Source organism: Cavia porcellus, unplaced genomic scaffold (assembly GCF_034190915.1).
Source record: "Cavia porcellus strain 051 isolate PalLab524CR breed Dunkin Hartley unplaced genomic scaffold, mCavPor4.1 scaffold_12, whole genome shotgun sequence".
Taxonomy (NCBI): Eukaryota; Metazoa; Chordata; class Mammalia; order Rodentia; family Caviidae; genus Cavia; species Cavia porcellus.
Genome location: NW_026947495.1, coordinates 65,800,408 through 65,824,669, shown reverse-complemented (window position 1 = coordinate 65,824,669; position 24,262 = coordinate 65,800,408). Strand labels below are relative to the sequence as shown.

Here is a 24,262-nt window from a genome sequence, read left to right as displayed (position 1 = left end):
TCCTGAGGATGCCTGTGGATTTGTCTGTGCTTTTGTCTTTGTTTTGTTTCATCGGTTTTTTTAAAAAATAAAATATATTAACTGAAATACTCTCTGATTTTCCCAAGCATTACATATTACAAAAACCATGAAAAGTATTGAGGTCCCTGAGACCAAAACTGCCTCCTTTGAGTGTGAAGTGTCCCATTTCAATGTGCCATCCATGTGGCTGAAGAATGGAGTGGAAATTGAGATGAGCGAAAAGTTCAAAATAGTTGTGCAAGGAAAACTCCACCAGCTGATCATCATGAACACTAGCTCAGAGGACTCAGCAGAGTACACGTTTGTCTGTGGCAATGACCAAGTCAGTGCCACCTTGACAGTTACCCGTAAGTAAAGAATGTATACATATGCATGGAAATACGTATGCAGATAGGTAACTAGTCAGTAGAGCCAACACTTTTCCTTCCTGACCATTTAATCTACTCAAAAATTCTTGACTAAAACATCTACTGTGTGTTCTCACACTAACTTGGGCACTAGCATCTCCACCTGGATAAAATTTCCAATTATGATGGCATTAAAAGGCAGCTTAAAAGATGCTTCTGTGTCTATCACTGAGTCTCTCTGTGCTCTTTCAACTGATCTAACACTATGCATAGAAACTATGCAAGCTTATGTCTCAAATGCATACTAAAAACATTGCAAGTTTTCATTCTGCCTCTGCTCTAATGGCCATGATATTTATGTAGAATTTCCCTGGGTGTTTCTCCTTTTCTCCTTTGCAGCAATCATGATTACCTCCATGCTGAAAGACATCAATGCTGAGGAAAAAGACACTATTACTTTTGAGGTGACAGTAAATTATGAAGGCATCTCTTACAAATGGTTAAAGAATGGTGTGGAAATCAAGTCAACTGACAAGTGTCAGATGAGAACCAAGAAGCTCACACACTACCTAAATATCAGGAACGTTCACTTTGGAGATGCTGCTGACTATACATTTGTGGCTGGAAAAGCTACTTCGACAGCCACCCTTTATGTAGAAGGTATGGATTCAAAAATGTCATATCCATAGGAAAAAATATCAAACATAACACATAAAATGTTAGTCTGTCCATTAGTGAATAGAGAAATAAAGTATGAAATATAACTACAATGGAATATTAATTAGTAATAAAAATATTGATGCATATTACAATATGAATGAACATTGAAAACTTTATGTTAAAACAAAAGAAACCAGACACAAAAGAGTGTATATAATATGCTTCCGCTTATATGAAATGTCCAGATAAACAAAATTATTGAGATATAAATCAGTGGTTGCCTGTCTAGGGGTAGGTGATGGAACGAGCATAAGGTGTGATGGCCAAGGTACCTGGTTTCTTTTATGGGAAAATGATACACTCTAAAATTATTGTAATGTTTTCATAACCCCAAAAGCTCTGGAAGCCACTGAACTGGACACTCTACATGGGTGAATTGTATAGTATGTGACTCATATTTCAATAAAGTTGTTAAATGCTCATTTTCCACATTCTGTTTTCCAGCTCGCCATATAGAATTTAGAAAACACATTAAGGACATTAAGGTTCTTGAGAAGAAACGAGCAATGTTTGAATGTGAAGTTTCTGAGCCTGACATTACTGTCCAATGGATGAAAGATGGCCAAGAACTGCAGATTGTGGACAGGTCATTTATTTTGTCTTGCTGTGGTCCAGCAATTCTTAGTTTCTTTGGAACCACATACACTGAGTTCTGGTTTCCGTTTCACCCACAGGATAAAGATTCAGAAGGAGAAATACGTTCACCGCCTTCTGATTCCATCCACTCGGATGTCCGATGCCGGCAAGTACTCAGTGGTAGCAGGAGGCAACATGTCCAGTGCTAACCTCTACGTAGAAGGCAGAGATGTTCGCATCCGAAGTATTAAAAAGGAGGTTCAGGTACTGTCTACTTCACTGAACTTTTTGAGAAAGCATCAGTAATCCCTAGCCCATAGTTTCATGTTTTAATTTTTGATTTTTAAATTTTCTAACCACAGATTTTTAAAGATTGAAATCAATCTCATTGCTGGTTTAGATTCTTATGCTACCATCAATCTACTCACAGCTTCCACTCGCTCAGGGAGTAAGTGTGTCCTTAGCAGCTGTCTAAATAATTAAAGCAATGGTGGAACCTCTGCTGTCTAATAAATGGCTACCTGCCAAGCAGCACCAACCAAAGAACTAAAATTTAAATTGTGTTGTTCACACATCAATTAGAAATAAAGAAATTTAGAATAAGTGGCATAGTTCTGGGTTTCGATGTATGAAAAGCCAGGTGTGCAGAGACTTAGTGACTGAGATCGTTTCCTGTGCTGTCTACGAAGAATCCCAGCAGGCAATGCTGCATTCCTAGCAAGGATGCTGAATGCCTCTGCTCTCTACATTTGCAGAGCTTGTCTTTGTGTGCACCAGTCTTCTCAAATGATGTAATTAATGCAGGGAATATGCTCAGAGCAATTCCTCAGTTCAGCTTAATTATGTTGCTCACCCAAAGAAAATAGTACTTTAGAGGCCTTTAAACCATGATGAAAAATCCGTAAATGAGGCCTCAGGTGACCTGGATATGTCTTCCATGTTTACTTTCCAATTCTGAACCTTGGTTTTGTCACTCTTAGAGCCAGGGTAATAATTCTGAGTGCACAAAGTTCATAGGACACAAAAATCAACTTAAATAAACTTTGATGAGCTCCATAAATAATTGAAAGCTCTCAGGTGTAAAATGTCATTATATCACTTATTATTAATTAAGAAATAAACATTTAAAGGTGAAGTAATTACTTCTTTGGGCAATCTTGCTAATTAGTGCATGTGTAAGCAATATTATCTGCAAAATAAATTTGGGTACCCTTTATCCAAGACTAGACAGAAAAAAAAATTAAATGATGATACAGTCAGCGAACTTCAGTCATAATGTATAGAGTTTGCATGCTTTTCAAATGAACAGTTTTAGAAATGAATTAACTAAAAAGGAAACCAGGTAAGTTTTCAGCTTTCTTATTATGTTGCTCTATCAACAGGTCATTGAAAAACAGCGTGCTGTCGTTGAGTTTGAGGTCAATGAAGATGATGTTGATGCCCATTGGTATAAAGATGGCATTGAAATCAATTTCCAAGTTCAAGAACGACACCAGTATGTGGTGGAGAGGAGAATCCACAGGATGTTTATCTCTGAGACCAGGCATAGTGATGCAGGCGAATACACCTTTGTGGCAGGAAGGAACAGGAGTTCTGTGACTCTTTATGTCAATGGTGAGTAGGTAAAAACTGGAATATATATTGTGGATCTAGCACACATAGCACATTTGGAGCTAAGAAACCACTCACCCTCCATCCACCAGGATTTGGGCAACAGCCTCAGGTCAGTCCTGCTTGCATGGTGTTAAGAGGAACAAAAGTAAGAATAATAAAGACCCAGGAAATCTGTAAAGCTCCAGGGTGGAGTACATGCACGTTAGAGCTCACGGCATGGCCTTCAATAACTTATTCCCCCATTTGAACTTCATTAAAGGTTTGTAGACAAGGACCACATAGTGCCATAATTGTGGTTAAAACTGAGTGAATTCTGTGAGAGTCAAGCCTATTACATGTCTCTGATGTGACTCACAACCTTGTCAATCATTTCTGTCAATCACATCTGCAAAGGTATGATTGACAATCCCATCCCAGGGCAGAGTGCACATCTTTTAAAATCTGTAAGTATTTTATCTCTGATTTATCTCTGTTTTTCTTGTTCCCTTGCTGTCCCAGCACCACTCTCCCCATTCATGCCACCTTTTTGTGATCATTAGCACAGATCTGTGTACCCTGAGCACACTCTCCTTTTAATTTCAATAAATGTAGCTGCCTTTTTTTATCATCAGGTGTACACGGGCAATGCTTTGCTTGCTGTACACAAGATCTGGCGTCTCTCTTCTAGACACATCACACAGTGTCAGATTCATCTGGAATAATCCTTTTTATTAAGTAATTAATTTTCTGATAATTCCTGAGCAAATTCTGAAGATCTCAGAGTCCTTGTGTGAATGCAGCTATATTTATTTTCTTCTTATCTCTATGGAAAAGGGAGAACAGTTGTTAAAAGGAATATTGACATATCATTTCCAAGAAGTATCCAGTGGTCAGAGTCTCATTTAGTTGATCGATACAATTGTACATTCACGTGTATCAATTATAATATACTCCAAATGGTTTTCTAGACATAGCAATGAACTCTTTTAGTTCTCAACCCTCCATTTTAATTGGTTAAGTATAATGGATGGGACAATTCCATCTTCTTGGATAGCCTCAGAGAACCCAAAGATCCTCTTTGACACCATAAAGGGCTAAGGAAGGGGCCACGAGCAGTGTCCCCATGCATTGGCCTAAGGAAGGGGCCACGAGCAGTGTCCCCATGCATTAAGACCAGGTGTTCTTACTCTGGAGGAAGAATTCCACAGACTATCAAGTGCTCCTGAACAGCCTGGAGCTGGCTTTGGGTGTGTGCCATTAAGCCTCTGGTTACCTCTTTAGGCATCTTACTGCCAAGTTTGCAGCTGGGCTAGGTGATCTGAGACCTAGCTAGATACAAAGAGAAAATGGTACCTCTCTCCCATCCTTATCCTGGGCTGTATCTCTGCGTAAAACACTCTTGAGACACAAGAAGGAATACTAGGGGTCGTCTCAGGATTCCCCAAGGCAACCATTTGCCAAACATCACTAAGTCCCTAGAAGAGCAAACGATCGTGGCATGCAGTTACTTTTTTCTCTGTATAACTAATGAGGAAACTGATGCATCAAGAAGTAAATATCTTTTCTATAATAGTGTCAGGCCCCAGCCTCAGATTATCCTTTTCTCTACATTTCTGGGTGTTTGATTACCTAGCTCCGTTTCACTCAACCACCACTAAGAATATGCCTTCCTTAATGTAATTAGGAAGCAAAATTTTATTAAATGTAGTAAATTGCATTAGGTTAGGATCTGAAATAATGTGTATCTATTCAGTACTTATTTATTGCATTTCACTGGAACGTGTATATAATGAAATGACTATGAAGCACACATAGTCACTTGCGAATCAAATAAATCTAAATGCATTGAGCCACGCGATTTGCTCCAATTACCTAAAAAAAAAAAAAAAAAACAAATAGACAGAATGTAGAAACTGTTCTAGAATTCATTTCGGTACCCATTGCTAAGCTCCAACCAGGAACCAGTTACCATATAATACTGAGGAACTTGGGCCTCCTCAAACCCCTCCCTGAAATATAAAAACTATTTTTGAAGCTATTTTCCTTGATTGAGGACAAAACCCCACCTCTGAACAAAAAATGTTCAAATATTCTCAGGCAAGTAAAGATGCCACAGTTCCAAGGTTTTATTTTTAGGCATGTGACCACGCAGCAACAAATTGATGTAGAGTTTGGCTTGCTCTTCTGCATCTTTATGTTTTTTCATGAATGATTTTCTATTATTTGTTTTCAGCTCCTGAACCACCCCAAATCCTACAGGAGCTCCAGCCTGCTACCGTGCAGTCCGGCAAGCCCGCTCGCTTCTGTGCGGTGATATCTGGCAGACCACAGCCCAAAATTTCCTGGTACAAGGAGGAGCAGTTGCTTTCCACTGGGTTCAAGTGCAAATTCCTTCATGATGGGCAAGAGTACACCCTCTTACTAATTGAAGCCTTCCCAGAGGATGCAGCTGTCTACACCTGTGAAGCCAAGAATGACTATGGAGTTGCCACCACCTCAGCTTCGCTTTCAGTGGAAGGTAGAGATATGCTTCTATTTCCCAGATGAAAATAAAGCCTCAGAAATGGGTTTCTGTGCTCTCCCAGTGCATGCTAATTAGAACTTTCAATTCATAAAACCTGATTGCTACCCAACTGTGGAAGCATTCCATTGCAAAATTAAGATAAATCGGCATGCTCCCTTCTGTAGGGTCTCCATGGTGACTTATAAGCATGTGGTCTCTTCCTTCAGTTCCAGAAGTCGTGTCTCCTGATCAGGAAATGCCAGTTTATCCTCCTACCATTATCACCCCGCTTCAAGACACTGTCACCTCTGAGGGTCGACCAGCCCGTTTTCAATGCACAGTTTCTGGAACAGGTAGGTCTGTGAAGAAAAGGTGTCATTGCTAACATTTACAAAGAAGGATAGGAGAGAAAAATGTTCTCACATTTTCTTCCATCAAAAACTTCTTAATTTGAAGATAATGAGCATCTAACAGATTACTTGAATTATTGAGCTAAGAAGTAGGTCAATATTGTCCTACAAATGTTTCAAATTCTTTAAAAGGGGAAAGCAGTAAATTTTATGTTTTTTTTTTAACCACAATAAAAATTAGATCAATGTTTTCCACTAATCCTCAAAAAATATCATGATTCTTTATCGTTGAAGTTACTTTTATCTCTTGATTGATAAATCATAATAAACTATAATTATTAGGTTGATTATAATAGCATCTATGTATGTCTTAGTTCATTTACATGTGAGACATTCAGCCAATGGAAATGCTATCTGAAAGATACATTCATTCCTTTGGAAGGCAACATCCTAAAGTGATTAAAAGTAGAGTCTTTATGGTTAAAGAGGCTGGATTTGAATCTTGGCTCCAATGTGTGACCTTTAGCAAATATGTGATTTCTCTGGTTCTTTTCTTCTTGTGAATACAGTGAGGCTACTATTGTATTCAGTCTTAGAATGTAAATTTCATGAAAGTTCTGATTTATAGTACCTACAGCCTGGTACCTAAAGACAAATGTGTGCTACAATGTAAGCTCCAGGAGGGCGAGAGTGAATCCTTGTGCTAGAATAGTGCCTGGTATGCAGAAGATACTAAATAAGTAATTATCAGTGGGATGAATGAGTAACTGTTAAATGATACTGATCACTAAAATTATGATTGGGGTGAAGTTAGATAAATCAAGTCAGCATAGACACAGTGCCCATCATGCAGTAATCTCTTACTCAGCATTGGTTGCTTCCATCTTTAATTGGGATACATTTGCCATATGCTACCAGCCTTTTCCCACCCAGAAGTCTGACCTTGGAAAGATGAAACAATATATGTAGAACCATTTTAAGCCAAAATAAAGCACTAAAATAAATGATTGGTTTATTGTATGTGAAAATCATGTTCTCACTTTTTTTATTTTTATTTTTATTTTTTTTTTTGCTTTTGGGTACCAACAGCAAAGGGAAATCTCAAAGCTTGGGTATTTAACAGCACTCTCCATACATTTTATTTATTATTTTAGGCATTATGCTTCTCCCACTAGTTCACTGCCCAGTCTCTACCTTGCTAAGAGCTATTTTCTAAACAAGTTAGTATTTCAGTAGATACTCTGACCTGATAATGTCTTCCTCTGGAGTAGAGATGTTGATCTAGAAACCAAAAGGCCCTGTTTGATTTTACGAGCACAATTAAAGTATTATGTATGTAAAGCACCTTTAGCTGCCAAGTGACTGATGCTCAATTCATGCATTTTACACAGCCATAGAGAGCCTGCATAAGCAGGCAAGTCCGGTACTGGATGAACAATAGGAACAAATACTATAAATTTCCTGTCTTTGAAACATAGTATTTGAAAAATATAAAATATCAATAAACAAGAACTGATTTGGTAGTATCTTACTACTAAAGAAAATTTAGTCTAAAATCGAGTTCACTAAAGCTACACTAATTTATCCATCTATTGAATCTTCATTTAGACATACACATGGATCATCCAAAGTTAGAAATAGCTCATTATATTTGTATAATGGCTGCTACTCTGTAAACCTTATACTTTTGCCTTGAAAGCATAGCAAAAATACATTTGAAGCCCTCTGTAATATTGAAGAATAGAAAGAAAAAAATCTCTCTGTCCTATTTGTATGACTGACATCTTTAAATGCTTGAATAAGTTTTATAAATTCATGAGTAACTCCAGGTGTGGTAATATTTATACACATGTAGAAATTTTAGCATCCTGTTGTAGACATAGTTTCTGTATAATGGAAATTAAAGTTATTAAACTTTCAATAGTTGCCCAAATCACACAGTGAAAATTCCCTGGGAATATACCAAAACATTCTGACCAGATATTTCCTAAAAAAGTAAATGCATTTCTCTTTTTCCCAAATTGGTGGAGACAAAGGGCTTGGTCCTTTGTTTTTTTTCTGTTACTTGATACTTCCACGCTTCCCAGGAATCTACTGAAATTATCTGTCGACGGTCTCTGGTTCCCCCTACTGGTCTAAGAAAAAATTTAAAAGTAGAAATTTTAAAACTTGCAAAGCTAGCTAGCTAGCTTCCTGTTGTTTATTCTATAGATGAGTATTGTTTGGAGACGTAGAGTGATAGCTATGTAAGTGAAATGATAGATAGTTTAGAAGTTGGAGATTTCAGTGCCTATTTGAGCATATTTTTATTTTTATTATCCTGGTATATGTTGGGATATTAGAGTAGGTGCTAGGGATGCCCACACTGGGCATTTGCATTCCAGGAACTCAGCACATAGGTGAGGAGATGTTTGTGCCGATGGAAGTGCCAGGGTGGGGAGTGCTGTGACAGTCCATATATTCAGTGTCCTCTGTCTGGGAAGCAGCCAGAAAAAGAAGTATGAGCAGCATTGATAAAGAAGAATAAAGAAGGATTATTGTGCACAGTGGTATCCCAAGTACAAACAGCAAAGTCCATAAAGTCACAAAAGCTTTAGCTTTACGGGCTGAAAACAAGTGATTTAAATATGGTTGGGAAGTGGTGTCGTGAATGGCAGGAAGGCTAGAAAAGAAGGCAAAGGCCAGATCCCGACACTGGGCATTCTATTACATTCGTAGGCTTCATTGTATTTAGGAGTCACTAAAGACTTGTTAAGCCTCTAGGAAGCATGGTCAGGGTTGTTGCTTAGAAACAATACTGTGATAAGAAAAGGATGAATAAAAAGATGTGGGAGCTGAGGCTGGAGGTAAGGGGCCAGGGCGGAGGCTATTGCTATAGGCTAGGAGTGTGCCGAGAAGGCCTTCTCCAAGGGCCGTCAGGGGAAGAGGGTAGTTGGAGAAATACTCAGACATTAGGAGGAACAAGATTTAGAGGCCAAACACAATGCAGTGGAAGGAGTAAGGTGCCTCGCAGAAGCCAGGAGAAGCCGATGACCAACGCAGGTAACCGCAGCCTGGCCAGAAGCACCCAGTGATTACCAGCCAGTTGTCACCTTTTAGCCCATTCACTGTTGGCTGTTCATGCCCAGTGGCAGTTCCTGTGTGCCCTGGTACCTCATTCAGCTCACCAAAGGACAATCTATAGGAATAACCAGAGAGCCTTGAAGGGAGCTATGAAACTTCATCCTCCTATTTCCACAGGGAATATGCACACACACACACACACACACACACACACACACACACACACGGATTAGTTGTTGGATAGTTATTAAATTCCATGGGCTGGTGTTACCTATCATATCACATGTCCTGATTTTTTATCACGTTGCTGGAGATACTCCTGATCTCCTCTGCGATGTTAGACATTCTTACTTTAATGACAGACATTGAAGACTTGTATTTATTGTGTTACTTAATTATCACAGTTTTGTGCAATGAACAGATCATGAATTATCATGCATCCCATTTTACAAATGAGAAGACTGGTTCATAGAGATTAAATGAGATGTCTAAAGTCACACAATGGCAAGTTTTACTATCAAGATTCAGTCTTCAAACCTTCCATGCTATGTCAGGAAAAAAACAGATTTGTTTCATTAAAAAGAGAAGCTGTACTTTAAATGACTGCCATTGCAGGAAGGAAGGAAACCTTCATATATTGACATTGGTGTCAACATTCTAACTGATCAGGCTACTAGAAGAATCCCACGGACAGAATTGAGATAAGCAACTGGTGTAATGACTATGCTCCAAAACTAAGATGGCTTTGACTCTAGAAATTAAAACAACTAAATTTAAAGTGCATATTACCTTAAAGTATAACAACATGACAATGCTTTACTTTATACTTAATTGGGGTTTTTATTTTCTATTAAGGTAGCTCAATCACTTGTATGGAAATAGTTTTATCATAATGTATTATAACTACTAATTTGAAAGAAGTTAAATGTGTCTAAGATAACCTAAGTTCTCTCCTAGTTTTAGAAATCAGTTTCTGTTTATTTCTGCCATGTATATTAATATACACAGTTATATAATATACCAGTTATTAATATTAATATACACAGTTATATAATATACCAGTTATATACATTATAAAAAATGAGAGATTTTTTCCCTTAGACTCAAGCATGTCTATTTTAGACTTTGTAGAATGTCTGTCTTCTCTGCTCAATTTTTGATTGATCTTTCTGCAAACCAGAAGTGAAGGATTTCCTTCCTTCCTGTCCCAGAATGCAAACTCCAGCCCAGATCCAGTCCTTGATAATGGCAGCTGCTTAGGACTTTTTCTCAAGGTCACTGAATATGTCATAATCATGTCCTTGTTTCTATGACATGACACTGAAATATATCAAAGGAATATAACTAAAATTCTATCATTTTAAACAGTACAAGCAGTTCACCAATAGAACAGGCTAGATTTTTCCGGAGTCATGTTTGTCCCTTAAAGACAAAATCTTTTCCTGATAAGGCAGGCCTGGAAGAAGAGTGCTTTGTGCTTAAGATAAATAAGAAATGCACCCCATAGTCTTAACATTGTATTTGTGGTTAAATTTTAAAATCCACTCATTTTGGTGATTTCAGTATGTATCCTTTTTTCTTTTGTGGTGCAGATCTAAAAGTGTCTTGGTACAGCAAAGATAAGAAAATCAAGCCATCACGGTTCTTTAAAATGACCCAGTTTGAAGACACTTACCAGCTGGAGGTCGCTGAGGCTTACCCAGAAGATGAGGGGACATACACTTTTGTCGCAAGTAATGCTGTGGGCCAAGTGTCGAGCACAGCCACCTTGAGACTGGAAGGTAGAGAAAAACACCTTTCAAACTACACTTAGTGATCTAATCTCACAGTATGAGTAACAGTTACTAAGACTCCACGTAAATCATCATTGGTCCGACCATTCTCTTTTAATGCAGCTAATTATTTCCATATTATATGCAGTGCTCTTGCTCCTTATTTTTGCCTTCTCTTTATGAATCCCAGACCATCATTTTTTATTTTTCTCTATTAAGTTTTGTGCTACATTTCTGTCGTATTACCTTTCATGCTTCCTGATCAGCATGTATCAGGGTGATGCTGAAGAAATTGTTAAATTTGCTTTCTCATTTAGCTGGGATGAAAGTGTTTCATATTTCTTAATTTTCTGCAGTGTTATCTTCTCATTGTGTTGACACAATTATGGTTTCACAGGCGCCGTGGTAGACAGTTTCAGATCTGTGCACAGTCTAAGTGTATTCCCCATCACTTAAAAAAATGCCTCAGTGTTGAGGGACCAACTTTGTTTAATTCAAAACAAGGATAACAATATTTTTATGCAATCAGACTACTGTTCCTAAATGAAAATAATCTATATAGAATTAAGTTATAAGGGCTTAGAAAAGCTTCTATGTTTTTCCTTATTTAAACATTTCCTATAATTAGATATTTTCTTAATGATGAATGTAGAGAGGCTTATAAAATGGAAAGGCTTGTTTTACAAATGAAGAAAATGAAAAGAAGAATACCGCAACCCAGCTGAGTACTCCACTGTAGCCTTCATGAGCAATACAGTGAAGTTCCTTGATCCATTTGTGCCTCAGTGTGCCTGTCTGGGAAATGCAAGTGAATGTGTATGACTCTGATTCAATAGCGAGGCGCAAAGCATTAGTATTAGATTGGATTCTAATCCATTACTGAAATTTATGGCACATCTCCAAGTGAGTGTTGGTCTCAGTGCAGGGAAGGACATTAAAAACTGGCATGCTTCTTTTCAGGACTTAGCAAATTTGAAGAAGTTACATCAAATTCCCAGTGGCATGTTGCTTCATTTAAGAAGGAGGCCCTTGGCCAAAAGCCCATCTTCATCCAGCCTCTGTCAAGCCTCAGGGTGCACAGCGGGGAGACAGTCAGATTTCATGCAAGGGTTTTTGGCATTCCCAAGCCAGAAATCCAGTGGTTTCATAACCAACAGCCAATTCCACCAACAAAAGATGTAGTTTTCCATTTTGAGGAGTCCACGGGCATGGCTTTAATGCTTATAGTTGATGCTTACTCAGAGCATGCTGGGCAATACTCTTGCAAAGCAGCCAATAGTGCTGGGGAAGCCACTTGTGCAGCCACACTCACAGTGACTCCAAAAGGTAAATCCCATCTTGCTTCAAGGTCTTTGATTTACTGCATATGTTCAGTCCCCTTGTTACTAATGAGAGTCTGCTGCTTGTTTCATTGCATAACATAGCCAGTTTATAATCTACTAATAAAGTAACACTCACCAAGTCTTCCCAAGCCCTCAATTATGGGTTGACTTGTGCACTTCAAGTTGCATTGAAGTGGATATCTTGTTCCTTAGAGAACCAGTCATTGTTTTAAGCACCAACTTTGCTTGGCATTTTTGCTTTTCTAAACAACATCACATCATTAAGTGATCTATTTGTTGCATACATTTATAAAGTATATGATAGTGGGAGGATAATATATGATATGATATCAGCTAGAAACAACGTAGAGGAAGAAGGACAGACAGCGTCATTCTGTGTAATTGCAAAGATAAGAGAAGGAGGAACCCACATACTGCATGGCACTTGCTGAAGCCTTCATCATCTTCTCATTACTGGGTCACTGGGAATGGGCATTCTTCTCTGTGATCCTGACATCCTAGAGCATCCTGTATCTGGCATGCCACCTCCAAGGGACAGTGATGTCTCTCATCCTCATCTTTCATGCAATTTTGTGTTCCTAACCAAGTGACAAAGCCTAGATCATAATATTCTTTTCCTTTATTTATTTATTTATTTATTTATTGTCACTTGATTATGCAGTGCAAGCCCTAGATAGGCAAACTTCTGGGAAAGATGTAAGACAGTCCACCAAGTCCAGACAGTGGCAAATTCTTCTTTCACAAAAGAGGAGAGCAAAATGTCCCTAAAGGAAATGAAGTCATTCCAAGGATCATCTATGAATGTGAAATGCAAGGTTTTGAAAGTGTATCTGAATTCTACTCACTCAGCTGCATCTGTTCAGGGTGTAGAGTTGCACCATACCACTTCCTCACAATCTGCAGAAGGCGGTGTGTTATAGGAACAACGCCCTGAAGAGTCAGTGAGTGAGGCCCCAGCGTTCCTGGACATCTTCAAGACATCTCCATAAAGTGTGAAGACACCACCTAATTGCTCCTTGAATCTTTGGTTGATGTAACCTGGACTCCCGAAGGAGAAAAGACAAGGGAATCTGAGAGAGTGAATCACAATCACAAGATGGAAATGTTCAGTTTCTTGTCACATGCAGCGGTCAGCTGGTAGAACAGGGACTCTACAGCTGCACTGTACACAATGATTATAGAGACAGGACAACCTCAGCAGGGCGAAATGTAGACGGTGGTTATCTGGATTTTTAGTTACAACTTACTCCATTTCATCTTCATCACTTTATGCAGCTTTATGCTGATGTTTATGCACCCATACAAATTGAATCAACAAATATTAATTAGAACACATTCAATGTTCTATTTATAAGTGGCTTAGGAAAACAGACCAAGCCACTGGCCAAATTAGATTAAAAATTTAACTCTCCAGTCTAGATTTATGAAGTTTCATTTTCTAGGTTCAGAACACTGAGGTTTATTTTATATGTGCTACTTTTTGTAATATTTACCAAATGTTCCACTTAAAAAGTGTGCCAAAGAAGACTAAAATATTACAATTTGCCAAGTATTTACTGAATATTTATTATTGTATCTGGCACTGTGCTGAACTTAAATCTATTTTAATAATAGTAAGATGTTAGCTAGGTCTGGTGGTGCACACCAGACATCCCAGCATTCAGGAAACTGAGGCAGGAGGACTGCTATGATTTCAAGGCCAGCATGGGCTACATAGTGAGACAAGGCCAGCCTGAACTGAAGAGAAAGCCTGTCTTAAAAAAAAAACACCAAATGAAATCCCAAAACACCAAAAAGAAAGGTAATAGTAAGATTTTACCCTTTCTTTTCAGATCTGGAGGTTAGAGTTATAAGGAGGAAACATATAAGGGTTTATCTGGACCAAAATTAGTAATTTGTCCATGTTTTTCAGTAAGTAATACTTCTTTTCCATGGGTCCTTCTGGAATTGTAAGCAAGATCATTATTTTTGTCATGTTTATGCTTGATTCTCCACTCTATCTGAAGAACACAGACCTATGTGCAAGAGCATAACAATTTCTGGTTCTGGATCCATAGCCTGCAAAATCAGTATCTCAAAAATTATGGTCCAGTTTTATAAACTAGTTGTGAAAGTCCACCATCCAGAGCATCCTCCCTGGTTTCCTGGCAGCTGCTAGCTAGCACAGTAATCACAGAATGACTATTTGTCTGGACATGCTATCTACAAGTTACTTAGGTGACAGCTTTGACAGTTTATGCATCAGTGTGTAATTGGGAGTTGGCTGTATTGTAGGGTGAAAGAAATGTATTTGAACTCCTTCTTGAAGAATGAAGTACCTAGACTATTCAAGCAGAATGGAGCTGCTGGTCATTTTTTTCTCAGGGATCTCCAATTCTCTTAATTCTAAATCATTATATTAAAGTGCTCTTAAAGCAAGACCTTTTCTTTTTCCAAGTCCAGACTGCCTTACTGGTAAATAAAAAATAAGACAGTCAGTTGTTTGAAGAACAAAGGATCAAACACTTGTCTTGTTATCTAACATAAGGCCAATACTTATAAGTTTCTCTTTTAATTTGGTCTTATAAGTTCATATACGCAATACAATTATTCACCAAGACCAAGTGGGGAAATGCATCCCTGTAAATCTGTTTGAATAGAGTTCCCATGTTAGTAGTAAATGTGGACATACCACGTTGGTCTGGGGACTAGCACACAACCTTTCCTTCTCATCCTAATAACGTTCCGTCTTCTCTACATTTGGCATGTCTCTTATTTTTACAAACACAGCTAATTTATACCTTTCCCTAACTTTATTCTTACCTCACTAAAGAATTGCAAAACAGAGCAGGAGAGTTATAAAAGTTACTCTTGAAAGAACAACTATTGTGAAGATAACGAGATGTATACTGTGGTACCTATTACTGTTATCCCAGTAATCTGCTGTGACATTCTGTACCAGTTTCACTACACTGTCTAAATTGGCTTTGTTCTGTCATCTTCTGTTGTATTTTACTACCTTCAAAATAATAAAAAATTTTTTTAAAGTTGCTCTTGGCTCAAACACTAAAAATATGAAAACATCAGGGAGTCACAAATGCAAGCCATCTGTGAAGAAAAAAGGGAATCACTGAAAGAAAACATCAAATTTGTCAATAACTTCATGCCGAGTACTTTAAGGAACCAAGAAGTTAAGCCATGTCCATGGACACAAAGCCACACGGGCTGAAGAGCAAGAGTAGCCCAAGGGTGCCAGCCCTTTCCAAGAAGCTGCCACAGAGACTGTGTGTCTAAAAACTATGCCTGTCCCTCACATAATAAAAGCAATTTTGAGTTGAGATGTCTTGTTTCACTCTTTAATGTGTAGTTGGATTTTGTGTGGTTTAAGCAGAAAAAGGTGATTCAAACTGAAGTTGTACTGACTAACAAGCATCTAGTTCTGCAAGAAAGACTCAGTGTAGTCATCAACTAAACATGGAAAACTAGAAAATGCATGGTCCTTTTCCCTGGTTTCATCTCATAGCCAATGTTCCATCAATAAGACTTTTTAAAAAATATATGTCTTTAGTTCATGGATTGCTTTTCTGAGTGCATGAAAAGGCATGGTGAATGATAGGACTAAAAGTATAGGTTTCTTAGAGAAGCTAAAATAAAAATGTTTGAAGCTAAAATAAAAATGTTTTCAATCTTTCTGTCAACATTATCATGTACTTTATCAGTTCATTGATTTGTTTGGCATGAACTTTTTTGATGAATTGGGAGGTGTAGCTTTTTGTTTTTATAATATAATAGAGAACATTTTAGTCATATAAATCTTGAATTGTTGCAGAAGATATATGCAGTTAATCACTAATCTGTTTTCTTTATTTTTTTTCCATTGTAGCTCCTGAATCAATGCTATATGAGGGGATTGAACAGCAGGTTGAAATGGAGATGAAAGGTATTGTTATAATGAATGTGAGATCCAAATAGAAATTCTGAAGGATTAATAGAATCCTCACGCTGCCATATTCCTCTTAGTATTATTGAGTAAAATGACATAGATGTACAAATATATCTCTCAGAGTATATATTACTATGTCGCATGCCTGGTTTATTATGCTGATGGTTACATGCATTTTACAGTAATTTGTTGTATGGCGATTGAAAAATCTTCGATTTAAGTGATATTTACTGTATTGAACTTCATGTTTGCAGTCATTTTCAGAAGTGTGTATTATAAACAGTTGTCATCTTAATGCATGAAATCATGAAGTAGAACTTTGTTTTCAAAATCACAGTGAACTACATTGAACAATAGACAATAACCTAACCACCATTCTCAGAAAGCAATGTCATGAATGAATTATGATTGAAATGCTACTGTATTTAGGATGTGTGAAGACGACACTTTCTCATTCCCAGTTTACACTTCATGCACATATATCATTTTAACATTGATATGTCTCTTACACTGGCTTGCAGATAGATAGCTGTTTCATGTGATCCTTATTGCCTGCTTTTCTTTGCATAACATTGCGACTTTATGGCTGTATTAGTTCGAATAAACGCCTTCTCATTGTGTTTTAGCTAATTATTTATGGTTACAGTTCTTGTATGTATTTTTAAATATTTAATTCTCAAAAATATAATTTAATCTACAATCAAAAGGATCAGAAAGGGCGTTTATTCCACTCTCTGCAAGTCAGGTAAGATTTTCCTCTTAGCTATCAAAACAACAGAGTTTCCTGCCCTCAAAACAAATATGCACAAGAGTATGCTATTTTGAAATGCATTTTTGCTTGTTCAAGAAGAAAGTTCAGCAGTTTGAAGAAAAGACCAGACAACGAACGATTTTCGTGTCAGAATCTTTTAAACAGCATGGTGTTGCGTTTATTCGAACAAATATGGTGAGTGAATTTTCTTATGGATTTGTGAGAATCTGTAGCATGCAGTTTATTTCATTTCTTATTTTGCATTTCATTTATTTTCAACTTTTCGAGTATGATGGAAGGTTTATTAAATGCTTTATAATTTAATTTTTTTTCCAGAATTATCCTCTGAAGAGGAAGCTGAACATTCAGATAGGGATACGCGTGATGCTTTCTCAGATTCTGAAGACATCGACCACAGCTCCCTGACTGCTAAAAGATACGCAAGTAGAATATCATCTACAAGTTCCTGGCCCGAATACTTCAAGCCTTCTTTTACTCAAAAACTTATGTTTCAATATGTGTTAGAGGGTGAACCTGCTGTTTTTACATGTAAATTAATTGCCTGTCCAACCCCAGAAATGACCTGGCTTCATAATAATCGGCCCATCCCCACAGGTCTTCGTCGAGTTATAAAAACTGAGAGTGACAAACATCATCATTCTTCCAGTCTAGAGGTTAAAAGGGTCCAATTTAGAGATTCTGGAAGTTACAGGTTATTAGCAATTAATAGTGAGGGATCTGCTGAGTCATCTGCATCACTGCTTGTTATCCAGAAGGGGCAAGATGAGAAATATTTAGAATTTCTGAAAAGGGCAGAACAGACATGTGGAAATATGGAGGCTGTGGTGGAAAAGAAACAAGACAGGATAAAAGTTGACCTTAGATTTGCTGGCTCTCCTTTTAATAAAAGACAAGACATGGAACTAACGGGAATGAGGAGGACGATACACTTTAGTACAGTAAGTGCTGGCAGGAAAACAGGTTACATGAATGAGGAAGAACTTTTAGAAAGTAAATCTGACTTAACAGGGTGCCTTAATGTGGGGGAAATTTTCTTAGATGAGGAGACCAAAATGAAGCTGCAGCGTTTACGGGAGGCTAGAAAAATATTAATGGAGAAAAAGAAATTATCTCTTTTAGATATGTCATCTGAAATAAACTCTAGACGTTTGAGAAGTGAAGTTAGTGAGAGAGATGTTTTTTTCTCTAGAGAGGAAACATGGAGCAGGTCTGAGTCTGATCTAGCTGAAAGCAGGGGTAAGGTAGATAATGTCCTCGAGGGCATTATCCCCAGGCCATACACCCTCCCAAACCAAATGGATCAAACTGTAGAATCTAGAGAACTTCCCACAAGCTTTCATACTACTGTTGATAAAGAAATTCTCCAGACGGAAATGAGACTGAGCCAAGAGGCATTCATAGAAGAAAGTCTACCAAAAGGTTATGTATGTGATGATGCTCTAGTAAAGGAAAATGTCCAAGCAAGGGAACAGTATGAAGAAATTATAAGCAGCACTACAGCGAGTGAGTCACCCAAATATACTCCTAATGTATATAAGGATGAGGAAATGTATGAGACTCCTGCAGATGTGTCTCAAGTGGACATGCCACATGCCAGTGAATCTTCGGAGACATTTGTAAATATTAAAGAGAATGAAGAACCAGAAAGTGAAAGACCACGACAGAGTGACTTGAGAGAAGTACAACACTCTGCTTTCATAGACCTTGAGGAACTAAAAACTCAACAGAAGGAACAATGGACAAGCTTTTCTGACAGTGCTTTCCAGAACCGTCCACAACGTTGCCCACCTTTGCTGCTTCATGAAATTGAATCTCAAGAAGTTTATGAAGGTGACAGCTGCAAGTTTGTGTGTCATTTTCAAGGCTATCCTCAACCCATAGTGGCATGGTATAACAACGACATGCCAATCCCACGCAATCAAGGCTGCACCATTCATACTTTGGAAAACTATTCAACGTTAACTTTTTCCTCTGTTCATCCTCAGAATGAAGGTTCTGTGACCTGTGTGCTGTTTAATCAGTATGGAACAGTAAAAACAACAGGTGTACTTAGAGTGAGAGCAAAGCAAAAGTGTGACATCTACAAACATAAAGTCCCTATCCTCCACGACTACACTGATGAAGAGGAGGAGCTGGCTTTGGTGTTTGATCAAGCAGAAAACCTCCCTCCATGTTGGAGTCAAGAGGGCCAAGCAAATCTCCATATGTTAAAAACCAATCCATCAGATCTTCCCTCAGCAGACAAAGAACTGCTTTCCTTCCCCGTAGAAATTCAGGTAACAGCAGCCACTCCAACCCCAGAACAGGATGAAGAGTCAAGAGAAATGTTCCAGCTGGAACCTGAAGCCATGCATCGAGATCAAGCTACCGAGTCACCAAAACACAGATTTATCTTTTCCTCAGATATCACTAATGAGCCACCAAAAATGTTGCAAGAAATGCCAGAGTATGCCAGGTGCAGAGAAGGGGATTCTATAGTGCTTGAATGTTTAATATCTGGCGAGCCTCGGCCAGTTGTAACGTGGTTCCAACATGGAATCCTTTTAAAGCAGAATCAGAAGTTCCAGTTTGAAGAAGTTGATTGTAGCTACAAATTATATGTTATTGATGTTGATTCTCAAGATGCTGGGAAATATAAATGTGTTGCTGAGAATGACTCGGGCACAGTTGAGAGTATTTTAGATTTAACGGTGGAATCTGTCCCTTACACAGAATATAGTCCACTCAGAAATACTGGTGAGATTTGTGCACAGTATTCCAAAGATCAACAGGTGCAAATGCAGGGAGCATCTCAAAGGGCATATTTTTATGATTATCCAGTGGGTCCTTCCATTCCCCAGTCAAGTGTAAAAGAATATTCTGCAAAGGAGTATTTTCAAAGCCTTGAAACAACTAAGCAAGTAAACCCTAAGGAGCACATACATCATACAAGTTGCAGAGAAAAACTTCCCAAGTTTATGCAAGGTGCTTCTAGATCTGCAAACATCAACAAGCCTCTCAGGGCCGATCTCATACAACAACCAGGTGAACAAAAAGAGAAACATGTAAGCGAAAGAGCAAATCTGCACCAAGCAGTGGGTTCTGGCTACCCATATTTGGATGATTTCAGTGGAGCTGGTATTTGGAAAGAGACAAGAAATGATATGGGAAACTTTAGTAGAGCAGAATGGGAAAATGTGCAGGAATACACACAAAGGGACTATTTATGGAATACCCGCTCTAGGCAAACTTCGGACAAAGCTCAAAATACAAAGGATTCATCTGTCATTATTTATGAAGAACCTCTTGATGAAGAAAGATACTACCCAGGGAAGAAGGTGAAGCATAGAATCATTGCATTTGAAAAGTTACAGCATGTAGAAAAAGCAGCTCTAGAAAAAAGACCTACTAAGAAATCATTCATGACTTCTCCTCAAAGGAACCTTGGTGACACAGACTTTTCATTAAAGCAAAGAGAATCAAGCTCAAGCAATCTAAATGCAAGTATGTATGAGGGAGAGAAAATGTCTTTAAAGACAGAACTGGATTCATCTAACACTGTGATGAATTTGAAACTGCTTTCCTCTCAAATTCACAAGGAATTTGTAGTACAAGAGCAGGCACACCAGACTGAACTGGGTCCTGTAGATCAGTCTACAGTTTCTGAAAAGACTGAACATGAAACACCGATTACATTTGACCTAAAGCAGTTTCACTCACAAGTAGAAAATGCAGATGTAAAATTGCAAGAATTAGATAGCAGTCAACCAGAAGAGACTTACTTGAAAATCCGGCATCCTGCTTTGGAAACTGATGCTGAGTGTATTGTATTTGATTTAAAACAAATGTATTCTCATATAGAAGATCCAGCTAAGGAATCCCAAGAGCAAGAAATGAGGCAACAGCAGGAAACACTTAATAAAGAAGTTCATAGTCCCAAAACATTGCAATCTGGTACTCAGAGTACCTCTCAAAATGTGCAAAATAACATACTTATCAGTCAAGAAATGTCTTCCAGTTTGGAATTTTCAAACAGAACTCTGGAGGAGCAAAACACCATTGATGAAAATGCTTTTAACTTAGAAAAGGAAATCCAGTCTGTACAGGAACAAAATAGATCCATGTTAAAACCAGACCATTCTATTAAGTCTTTCTCTGAAGCCATCCATAATGAACCAGTTACCCCATTTCCACAGCCATCTGTCGGCACAGGAGAAACTGATGCCCCGGAGAGAAACAGTTGTCTAGAAAGTGGAGATGGAAATTTTATTGCACACTTGAAAAAAGCAGCGAGCGAGGAAAAGCTTTTAGAAGTCTGTGAAATGGAAGAAGAATACAGTTTGCAACCAGAGTTGGTGTCATGCCGGGGGCAGGAGGCTGGGACACAGGGATATACGGACAGAGCCAGGGAAGATCACCAAGGTGACATTCAAGAAGCAGACGTGGTCCACAGGCAGCTGTCCCTGAGTCAGTGCTTGCCATTTTTAGTGACCGGAGAGCAACAAAATCCAGCAGAACAAATAAGTAAAAACATTGATGCCTCAGGAGAAGAAACACGCTATGAAGATGTTCAAGTTCAGAATGAAACTTCTTTCTCCAAGAGAGAAGGAGAGGAGATAGAAACATGTTCTGAAAATCTTCCCAAGTTGCATGAGGCACACGCAACAGAAGAAATGGAATCTGAAGCCTCTCTCACCCAGTATTTACTTGCTGCTGGAAAACGTGAGGTACCTGAAATTAAAGACACCAAACAGAAGCCCAAACTCGTCCAGAGTGAATCCATCCCTTCAATGGAGGTTGAGGAAGTAACTTTCAACACGGTGTACGAATATTACAGCCAAAGACAGGACTCACTGGGTCGCCCGTATTCTCCTGAATCTGATATTTCGATTGATGTGGGAAGTACCAGCAGTGAAGACATCTCTGAGTTAGATCAGTTCTACACCCCGCCATCATCTGTTGAACATTTTAAATCTCCAAAATCTCTGGCTTTATATTTTAATCCTTCAGATACCACTAAACAATCCTCAACAAATCCAGTGGGCGAGGGTATTGAAAGAGGAAATTTACCTCCAGAGGAAGTTGCTGAAAAACACTCATCTTCTGATAGTGAGAGAGCAGAAAGATACTCGACACCCCCAGGGGAGGCTCTGGAGAGATTTTCTACACCCCCAGGGGAGGCTCTGGAGAGATTTTCCACTCCCCCAGGGGAGGCTCTGGAGAGATTTTCTACACCCCCAGGGGAGGCTCTGGAGAGATTTTCCACTCCCCCAGGGGAGGCTCTGGAGAGATTTTCCACTCCCCCAGGGGAGGCTCTGGAGAGATTTTCCACTCCCCCAGGGGAGGCTCTGGAGAGATTTTCTACACCCCCAGGGGAGAAAGTAGAGAGAGATGTTATTCCTACTGGAGGACCAAATCCCACTAGAAATGTACATCCATCAAAAATAGACCGAGGGGACAGTATACCAACTGAGCATTTCCATACACCCACAGAAGACAGGAGTCCTGCCTATGAAATATGGCGCTCCGATTCCTTTGGCACACCCAATGAAGCCATTGAACCAAGAGACAATGAAATGCCTCCGTCTTTTATTATACCTCTGACCAAAAGGAAGGTGTATGAACATACAACCTTAGGCTTCATTGTTGAAGTCGAAGGACTGCCAGTGCCTGGTGTGAAATGGTATCGAAACAGATCTTTGCTCGAGCCAGATGAAAGAATCAAAATGGAAAGGGTGGGTAATGCGTGTTCCTTGGAAATTTCTAACATTCAAAGGCAGGAAGGGGGCGAGTACATGTGCCACGCTGTGAACATCATAGGGGAAGCGAAGAGCTTCGCAAAGGTGGACGTAGTACCCCAAGAGGAGAGAGCAGTGGCACTCCTGCCTCCAGTAACACATCAGCACGTCATGGAGTTTGATTTGGAAAACACGTCCTCATCAAGGACGCCTTCTCCACAAGAAATTGTCCTGGAAGTTGAACTAAGTGAAAAAGATGTTAAAGAATTTGAGAAACAAGTAAAAATAGCCACAGTTCCCGAATTTACTCCTGATCATAAAAGCATGATTGTGAGTCTCGATGTTCTTCCACTGAATTCAGTAGATCCAAATAGGGACTCAAGGGGGGAAGATGACAGAGATTTAAAGATTGACTTAGAAGTATTTGAAATGCCTCCTCGCTTTGTAACACCGATTTGTGATTTTAGAATTCCAGAAAATTCAGATGGCGTGTTTAAATGTTCAGTCATAGGCATCCCTCCTCCTGACGTGAAATGGTATAAAGAATATATGTGCATTGAGCCAGATAATGATAAGTATGTGGTGAGTGAGGAGAATGGAAGCCACAGCCTTAAAATTCGAAACATCTGTCCTTCCGATTGTGCAACATACAGGTGCAGAGCTGTGAATAGCGTAGGAGAAGCGATTTGTCGGGGCTTCCTCACCATGGGAGGAGATTCCGAGACATTTGCTATGCTGGAAAAGAAAAGTAAAGTGACTTTAAGCAGTCTGAAGGAAGAATTAGTCTTAAGGAGCAAGTACGCAGACAGCTTCTTTGAATTTCAGGTGGTGGAAGGGCCTCCCAGGTTCATCAAAGGCATTTCCGACTGCCATGCGCCCTTAGGTACAGCAGCCTATTTCCAGTGTTTAGTTCGTGGCTCTCCAAGGCCCACAGTTTCCTGGTACAAAGACGGGCAGCTGGCGCAGGGAGCAAGGTTCAGTGCTGAGGAAAGCGGCATAGGGTTCCACAACTTATTTATAACAAGTTTAGTGAAAAGCGATGAAGGCGAGTACAGATGTGTCGCTACCAACAACTCAGGAACGGCTGAGAGCTGTGCAGCCCTCACCCTGAGCTAAAGAGCGATGTTTCAGGGCCTGCACAATGATCAGAACTGGAGAGCTTTCACGTTTCCCAAAGCACACGGATCTAATAAATTGCTACACATATTCACTCTATTTGAATGCATGACACCAAAGACTCCTGAGGAAGTAGTCTCTGCAGAAATCTCCTCCTTGTAATACATGTAAATATTCTGTCAACTAAACTGTGGAATTGTCACTGTGTCCATCATGCTGTGTATCATCAACCAAATTAAACACCTCCTTACTACCTAATTGTTGGTTCTTCTGCTTTCCCCTAATTCCTCCTCTGTAAGGCATACCAGCCGAATGCATTCTCTTTTAGCAGATAAACTATATATGCAAAAGTAGAGTTTGAAATCAAAGGCCATGTCACTGACCCTGCAGACAAACTGGTAAGACAAAATCTGTCTATTGTTGGATCATTTTTAGAAATTTAATCTC

The 24,262-nt window shown here is 38.9% G+C and overlaps 1 protein-coding gene across 2 annotated transcripts in view; it reads left to right on the top strand.

Moving 5' to 3' along the window:
- Ttn (titin) overlaps positions 1 to 24,262 on the top strand; it is a 267,085-nt gene that overhangs the window by 36,863 nt on the left and 205,960 nt on the right. Inside the window, exons 37-46 of one of the 2 annotated variants that reach the window (XM_063259377.1) lie at positions 108 to 368; positions 768 to 1,028; positions 1,533 to 1,674; positions 1,763 to 1,928; positions 3,047 to 3,278; positions 5,491 to 5,775; positions 5,988 to 6,113; positions 10,766 to 10,954; positions 16,151 to 16,207; positions 17,298 to 24,073. In XM_063259377.1, the coding sequence (XP_063115447.1) occupies positions 108 to 368; positions 768 to 1,028; positions 1,533 to 1,674; positions 1,763 to 1,928; positions 3,047 to 3,278; positions 5,491 to 5,775; positions 5,988 to 6,113; positions 10,766 to 10,954; positions 16,151 to 16,207; positions 17,298 to 23,815 (8,237 nt within the window). In that variant the 3' untranslated portion in view covers positions 23,816 to 24,073. Of the gene's footprint in view, positions 1 to 107; positions 369 to 767; positions 1,029 to 1,532; positions 1,675 to 1,762; positions 1,929 to 3,046; positions 3,279 to 5,490; positions 5,776 to 5,987; positions 6,114 to 10,765; positions 10,955 to 16,150; positions 16,208 to 17,297; positions 24,074 to 24,262 lie in introns of those variants that run through there. The other variant, XM_063259376.1, reaches the window with a different exon arrangement.